General features: G+C 35.0%; 1 protein-coding gene across 1 annotated transcript; it reads left to right on the forward strand.

Annotated features, from left to right (window-relative positions):
- Positions 1–6,847: 6,847 nt before the first annotated feature.
- LOC113328946 (probable carboxylesterase 18) lies at positions 6,848–8,075 on the forward strand. The gene has a single exon (XM_026575946.1). It carries the CDS (start codon positions 6,914–6,916, stop codon positions 7,955–7,957), a length of 1,044 nt encoding a protein of 347 aa, XP_026431731.1. The 5' UTR covers positions 6,848–6,913; the 3' UTR covers positions 7,958–8,075.
- The last annotated feature ends 591 nt before the right edge of the window (positions 8,076–8,666 follow it).

An 8,666-nucleotide genomic window follows, 5' to 3' on the forward strand; every position in this document is an offset into this window, starting at 1 on the left:
ATGGATATTTCTGTGATACAGTATCTTAATGGCATGGCGGCATAAGATTCCTACAAACTCAAATTTCTTACAGCTGCACAAAACTTGACATGTTGAAGGGTCAAGTTTAAATTTCGATCAAATATATTAAATCTTGAAATCGTACTACATCATGATGTTTAAATTTGAACAACCAAATCATATAGATTGAACTAAAAATAATCTTTTAAGAATATGTAACATTGGAGATGAGCAAAACTCAGTTCGAAAATCAAAGTATATAAAATTCGTATCAAATAGATGGGTAAAAGAGATAATGATTCACTGATTTCAAATCTTAAAACCGATTTTTGATCGAGATAAAAAATTAAAAGATCTATCGAATTTTGTTCAAGAACCCTAGAATTTTTTTTGAATTTTATTTTCAAAATTTTCTTCTCAATAGTAAGATTAAGGTGAGATGATGACAGATCTGACTCCAATTATAAGTTCAATAAGATATTTATGATGAAATCAAGCTTTTAAAAGTTCTCAAAATCATAAAACGATCTTGCAGAAATAAAAATTTGAAAATCGAAGAATTAAATCTAGCTATAGAACTGAAATGTTAATGAAACTTACATGTTCGATTTCATTTTGTATGTGAATCTTCTGATTCATTTACTGTTGATGATTATCATTTCTTTTCCATTGATTTTCACTGTATCTCCCAGGAACAAGTGATGTTGATGTTGAATTTAGGTGTAATCACTATCTTTGTTTGTAAATCTTAGATCTAAATTTTGAAAAAACATTTTACTGAAAATCTCGATTAGAAGTTGTTTCTCCTCTTCCTATTTTCTAGCCGAGAGAGAGTAAAAGCAAATGAGAGAGAGAATGAAAAAAAATGAACTGAAAAACGGAATCTATAGCTAATTTTATTAGTATAAATACAAAAGAGCAGGTTTGATATTATTAGAAAAATTATTTATTAACAAGTCCTGAATTCTAATGTTTTGGGCCTAGAAATATCAAAATGTGAAAGAATGGAGTTGATAGATAAGGATCCATTTTATGGGGCTTCTCTATGTTCAACCCATATAACAGGGGGTTATAGTATTTTTCACTATTCCTTAACTATCTTTTTGGGCTTATACCTAGTAGTATATATAAATACTCCTTTGTCCCACGTATAAAGACCGACTTTTGGATTTTAAATTTTTTAATTGCCTCGTACATAGGCATAACTCCAATTTTAAGACTTTTGAGATGGAGCTGGGACAGTCGGGGCAACCAATCCAGGAGTAGAAACACTAACCCTGTTGGAAGCAGTTTTATGGAGAAAGGAGATGAACTTTCAAGCTATTTGGATAGAAGGTGACTCTCAAAAAATCATGGATTTTGCAAATAGTAAGTCATCCGCAGCACATTGGGGAAACTAAACAATTATCTTTGAAGCAAAGAAACTGTTAGAATTTTGTGGAAGCAACTTTTTGGGTTTCATTTTCAAGCATAGGAGTAGTAATAAAGTAGCCGATGTTCTAGGTAAGAGGACAAGGAAGGAGGGACATTTGAAATAACAATGGAATCATCTACCAAACTTTTCGTTGCCTGCTTTAGCTTTGGATAGACGAAATTTAGTTAATTTTGAACTTGTTTTATGAGTTGTAGTGGATACAGTGTTGTTGGGGGTTTCTCATATCTCTGATTTTTTTTTTGAAACATGATATTTATCGAACAACTATTGAACCATTACAAGAGAGCATTCAAATACACGAAGATTTAAATACCAAAATTACAATAACATGATAGAGAAGCAAAACATGAGAATCAATCTTGGGATTGAACTTGCATCGGAGATAAGAGTTGTAAGTGGAGCGGTGGAACTGGACGGGGTTGTCAAAGGTCCGTAAGCCTTTGACGAATGCTTTCCACAAGAAAAACTGTATTTTTGATGGACGTGTCTGAGTCCTAGAAACTTGGATGTTGGTGATGAATTTCGATGCAAATGATCCGAGATAAGAAACTGTCTGTCTTCTTGTTCTCCAACGTTATTCATATCTTCAACCTGAGATTTTAGCCTTGAATGTATTTAAGTGGTATCCAATATTCTGATTCTGAGGATTAAGTTCTAAAGGCTAGTAGTTCTATTACAATTGATACTAGATTAAAAATACAAAACAAACAGAGATACAACTAACAAGCTACTACTGCTAAGTAGTTACTAAAAGTAGTTAAACTGAACAAGGAACGAAAGGAGATACAGACTCGACCAACAATTAAACTATGATGAAAGGTAAAAAACAATGACACTGACAAATAATAAAAAGTAAAGGTGACGGATTCATCGGCCCATTTGCATAGCAAATAGGGTTTGTGCCTGCTGTTGTGATATAAAGTAAACATGAAAATATTCCTAGATTCGAGCCACCAGGCTTAGCTTGCTACTGATTCAAAGTGTTGCACCAAAACATACAATTATCCAAACTTGGGAATATGAAAATTGTGAGGCTGCAGGAAGAACTGCCAAACTAGCTTATGATATGGGAGAAGAAATGCTTTGGCTGAGAACCCCGAAAAAAGGTGCAAAACCTGTAAAATGCTAAACAATGATGCTAGTTTGATGCTTTCTCATGTTGAGGTTCAACAATGTTATGCCAGAGACCCAGAAGAAAGATAAACCCAATGCAAAAACTTCTAAAAGAACCTATACTAGATCAGAGAAAACATCTACTAGGAAAGCTAAAATTCCTAGGTAAACAACAACAAACACAGGGGAACAATTAAACCTTAGCAAACAAGACAGAAATTTAAAACACATTGAACAAAACAACACCAAACAAGGATATCAGAAATATAAGGAACAACACCAATCAAAAGATAAAAGGAAGTGAGAAAACAACAAAACGAAAGCAAACCACCAACACAACTAGTTAAACCAACAATTAAGACTGAAATGAATCTGGTAGTGAGAGAAACATGCCTTTCAACAATCAAAGCAAAAACATCAGAAAAAATAGAAAACAAACAGGGGGCTTCACTAGCCCAATAAGGCTAAGACGTATGGGAATCAAACCCAAAAGCAAAAAAGCCGATTACAGCCCTAACAAAAGGAAAAATAGGGAATTGAAAATCAAGGTTTATAGAAATAAAGATGAGACTTTTGGTTCAATCTGATGGATAGGTATTCAAACAACTGTTCACATAAGGTTTAAAGAAAACATCAATTAAAAAAAAGCAGTCTCTGGGCATAACAAGGGTTTAATGAATCTAAATGATTAGATCTAGCATCAAGGTATGAGAAAAGGTATATGGATAGAAGACACAATCGAACCTTGTACTTCTATGAATAGGAGATTAAGGGCCACTGATCTGAAATATTACCTCTTAAATCATAGATGAAGTGAAAAATCAGATCAAACCCAGGCTGGATAGATTACAGATGTTTGCTTGATCCTTAAATCTCCGGTGAAATCCAAAACCCCTCGAGCAACACAAGCTAAGAAAATCAAATCCCCAGGAAAGAAAAGTGTATCACAAAATTAGCAAGCAAGCAACCCTAATGAATTCAATAGGCCGATGAATCGAGAATTTAGCCGAGGAGGTGAGCTAAATCCATGGCGGTTGATTAGGGTTTGATTGTGAAGATCAGTTAAGGTTTAGGGGTTTTCTTCTCTGATTTGTCCTCTACACAGATCGATATAAAATATCTAATCTAATATGAGGATTTATATTGGTATTGCTCAGATCTGAAAAGATCTGAGAAATTTAGCTTGTCGGAAAAAGGTTGTTTCCCCTGCCGGAAATCGCCTATCTAGAGGGTGAGGGTTATAAATGTTGTCTCATATCTCTGATGATGTCGTGGAAATAAAAGCAACCAACAATTAGATATTTTCTTGTATGTTTTTATGTTTCTTGTTTCCGATTTTTAATATGACTTGCAATCTTCTAAAACAAAAAACGAATGAAACTCCAAGTTTATTTTGATATTTTCCATATACAAGGGAATTAATACAATGTACTAATATTCTTAATCTTGAAAAAGAGACAAAGGGTAAAACAAAAACGAAAAAAAAATGATAGGGAGAATTTATAAAGTACCCCGTTTTATTGACCTTGTATTTTTGTTACCCCTGTTTTTTACAAATTTTTTAAAGTGTCGCAACTGTTTAGTTTTCCATCTTAGTTAGTCAACACTAGTTTACTTTCTTTAAAGTTTACTTGTTTACCCTTTACTTGTTAGTACGTTTACCTTCTACATCATTTTTCAATTTGTCGAGCTCGGTTCAGGATCGTTTCATCATTTTTAGGTTCCTTTCATCATTCCCTGAAAGGGTTCATCATTCCCAAGTGTCTTAGGGTTTTTGGTTGGTGGAGAATCAATCTTCTACAATATTTTTCCAGTTAGTCGAGCCCGGTTCAGGATCGTTACACCACTTCCAGGTTCGTCGAGCCTAGTTCAGGATCGTTACACCCTCTTTCAGGATCGTCGAATCATTATCCTCTCTACCAAGGAGATGTAGTTCAGGGGTAAATAATATTTTTAATAGGAAAGATAACTTCCACCTAACACTTAACTGGATGAAATTTGTCTTTTGAATAAAACGGGGTACTTTAGAGAATTTGTAAAAAACAGGGGTACTTTTGAAGTGTACATTTCAAAACAGGGGAACTTTATAAAATATCCCAAAAATGATTCATTATTTATGTAATCATAACTTTTTCTTTATATCAAGCAATTTGAAAATCTAAACATTTAAATGCTTTATAGCCCCACAATCCTTCCCTCAAACCCTTTCCCCATGGCATGTCGTCATCTTAGTGGTCCAATTCAATATTAATGGACTCCTCTAAGGGTCCGTTTGACACGTCAGTATTAGCAATGCATGTAGTTTCCAATTACATGTAGTTGCAATGTCATGCATTAAAATTACATGTAGTTCAATGATTGGTGTTTGGCATGAAAATAATATGAATGTAACACAACGATGCATTTTTAACTTTAAAATCTAATTAATAGAAATAAAAATTATAAACAAATAAACAATATTAAAAAAACATTAAAAAATATTTTTTTAATAACAACTGAAATTATAAAAAGAATTTTAAAAAAAAAATAATAATACAAACTAAATAAGAAAAACTAAATAAGAAAATTAAAATTAAAATAAAAAAAATAAAATTTTTAATAAAAAGCATTTGCTAAAATTTACATAAAATAATGAAATTAAAAAATAAAAACAATAATATTAAAGGAATACTTTAAAATTAAAGGAAAATATTTTAAAATAAGAAAAGAATAAAATCAATTAATTAAATAAAGCTATACATTTAATAAAGAAAATATAATAATATTAAAATAATGAAATTGAAAAATAAAATAAAAAGAAACTAAAAAAATTATAATAAATAAAAAAAAGGAAACCAAAAAAATAAATAATTAAAACTGAACATAATATAAAAAAAGAAAAATTCTAAGAAAAAAATAAATTATTATTTTAATAAATCAGTAAACAAAATAATATTAAAAGATAAATTAACAGAAAAAATTAAATATGAATATTTAATAGTCAACAAATAAAGTTTAGAAAGAATATAGTGAAAATATATCTGATTTTGCAAATAAAATAAGCGGTCAATATTTGTCAACGGTGTAGTTGGAGGGGGTAATACAGGGCCGCTTTCAATGCACACCTCAAGAGGAGGTTATTCAAAGTAGCCATTTGGAGGTAATAGGAACTACATGCAGTTGCCATGTCGTGTAGTTGGATTCATGCCAAACACCCAATATTTGAATGCTACTCCCTTTGACTGCACTATATCCTTAAACGTGCCAAACGGACCCTAATTGCTACAGAAACAACGAGGGAATTAGGGATGGTCATGGGGCGGGTATGGGGTGGGTAGTGTCAATCCCAGTCACTGCCCCGTTCGTAAAAATAAATACCCATCCCCGTTACCCATATGAATTGGGGTGGGGCAGGTATGGGGAATATCCATATGGGGCGGGTTTCCCATGGGTTACCCGTAACACTGAGTTAATACATAAATTTGATTATAATCAAAACTTAAATATGATTCAAACAAAAATAATAACGTAAGAACGACGCATTCTGGAATCTTAAATTCAGTAATTTATCTTAAAGTGAACAAAAGAATCTGTTAATGACTTCTTAGTTTTTCTGTTTTTTCCTGTCCCGTTCTATTTTCGTCCACGTTAACCATTTCATTATCTGCTTCATTTTGTCTATTTTAACTTTTAGAGAATGTGTTTGATCACAAAAAAAAAGAACGAAAGTGATGAATGTACAAGAACGATCGAGAATATGATAAATGAAAGAAAGCTCGAGTAAGTGGTGGAAGTATAAAAATTATACACATTGTTGCATAAAAGTCTAAACCCCTAATTTATGAAAAATACGGGACGGGTATGGGGCAGGGACCTTGAATCCCATCCCCGTAGCTTAGTTTTCGGGTATTACCCATACCCAATCCCATCTCCATTTGTACGGGTAAAACCCTACCCGAACGGGACGGATACCCACGGGGATGGGTTTGAGTGGGGCAAATGACCATCCCTAGAGGGAGTGCTACGTCATGGGGGGACATGGTGGGTGTATGATTGGGGATCATCCTAATTGCTCCAGAAACAACAACGGACCCTATAGCATCCGGATACATGCTCGTGCCCATATCGGATCATCCAAAAGAATCCGCTCCGAAAGAACAGCCATATAGGTGCCCCATGTCAAACACATGGCTGGAATTAAAACCATATTGTCAGACAGCCATAATTTCTTAAAGTTGTTGTACCAATAAAAGGTCGTAGGCCCATCGAGTTAATAGATCCATGTGACACATTACCCATATATGTAATTCAAAGATATCAAAGGAAACAAAGTCGAGAAGTTGTGAAATTCAGATCGAGTGAGTGAGTGAGTGAGTGAGTGTAGAGATGTCTGGTACAACAACACCTTCAGCACCGATCCTCCCATGGAAAACAAAGATCGGTCTAGCATTCCTCTCAAGAATCACAGATTACACCCGCCGCGAAGACGGTACCGTCAACCGCCGTCTCTTCAATCTCTTCGACATCAGCAGGAAAATCCCATCACAACCAGTCTACGGACTCAACATCACAGACATCACAGTCGATTCGTCTCGTAACCTCTGGTTCCGTCTCTACACGCCAACAATTAAAAAATCACCTTCCGGCGCCACCGCCCACATCGATCCCGCCACTCCTCTTCCAGTTTTCATCTTCTTTCACGGCGGCGGTTTCGCTTTTCTGTCCGCTGCTTCCATCGCTTACGACTTTATATGTCGCCGTTTCGCTCGTGAGAATTCCGCGATTGTTGTGTCGGTGAACTACCGTCTCTCGCCGGAGTTCAAGTACCCTTGCCAGTACGACGACGGATTCGACGTCTTAAAATTCATCGACGGGAAACAGTGTAAGGATTTCCCGGCGAATGCGGATCTGTCCCGTTGTTTTTTCGGCGGAGACAGCGCCGGTGCTAATATAGCTCATCACGTCACCGTAAGAGCGTGCAACTCCACGTTCCAAGAACTGAAAGTCATCGGATTAATCCAGATTCAACCGTTTTTCGGCGGCGAAGAACGATCCGAATCGGAAATCAATTTAAAAGATGCACCGTTGGTATCTCTTCCCCGTACAGATTGGCTGTGGAAGGTGTTCTTGCCGGAGGGGTGCAATCGGGACCACGAAGCCGCGAATGTATTCGGATCTGATAAATTGGTTGAGAAGATGAAAGGGTTGGTGAATTTTCCTCCTACCATGGTGGTAAGTGGTGGATTTGATCCGTTAAAAGATCGGCAGGTTAGATATTATCAAGGGTTGAAGAAATGCGGGAAAAATGTGGATTTGATAGAGTATCCAAATGGTGTACATGCTTTTTATTGGTTTCCTGAGTTGCCTGAGACTGATTTGTTGTTCAAGGAAGTGAAGGATTTTATTCACCGGAAATGTGAAGCAAATTGATTGTTGTTCAGTACTAATAATAAGCAGATCTTATTAAGAAGTAAATATAGTGATTGTTGCAAGTTACGGTTATAAAATTAAAATGAAATTCAAATCTATTTATTTTATTTTCTTTTAAGGGACTTTGAGAAGAGCTATTGGAGTTCTCCTAATTAATGGCTTGGTTATTTCTCCAATAGCTCAACTCCAATTTGCAATTGGTCACCATTGAGTAAAATTTCCGGTTGGTCTTGGTACTTGTTTTATACTCGATCCGTCCCTATTATAAAGGCGGAGTTGTCCCATTAGATACGCAAACTTTCAATTCCAAGATGAGTTTTTCTATATATTACCCTTATTTATTATAGGTAGTTATCACCATAATTAAGTTAATGTTTCTAGTGTTGGAAATGGTACAAAGGATAAAACAGGAAAGAGGATGGAAATGTAGGAAATAAAAAGAATTTCTTATTCTAAAAGAAACTCACTTCTCCGCCTATATAATGGGGACGGGTGGAGTACTGAGTAAATGAGAACTACATATAGGGTCGACAATTTCACAATGATGAATTGTTGTCGGGTTAAAGGGGCCACTGGTACAATTACTGGGAGAAATTCGGAGTTTTAATGTGTGATTTAGACAATATTTAAATACATCTCCACTAGCTATTGTAATCAATTTAGATCTAGCAGCAACAAAGTGGAGCATGCAGGAAATTCAGATGTAAGC

Source organism: Papaver somniferum, unplaced genomic scaffold (assembly GCF_003573695.1).
Source record: "Papaver somniferum cultivar HN1 unplaced genomic scaffold, ASM357369v1 unplaced-scaffold_114, whole genome shotgun sequence".
In the NCBI taxonomy this organism is placed as follows: domain Eukaryota; kingdom Viridiplantae; phylum Streptophyta; class Magnoliopsida; order Ranunculales; family Papaveraceae; genus Papaver; species Papaver somniferum.

What these genes read in the sequence shown, in the direction of transcription:
- LOC113328946 (XM_026575946.1), top strand. Translation starts at nt 6,914, where the DNA reads ATGTCTGGTACAACAACACCTTCAGCACCGATCCTCCCATGGAAAACA.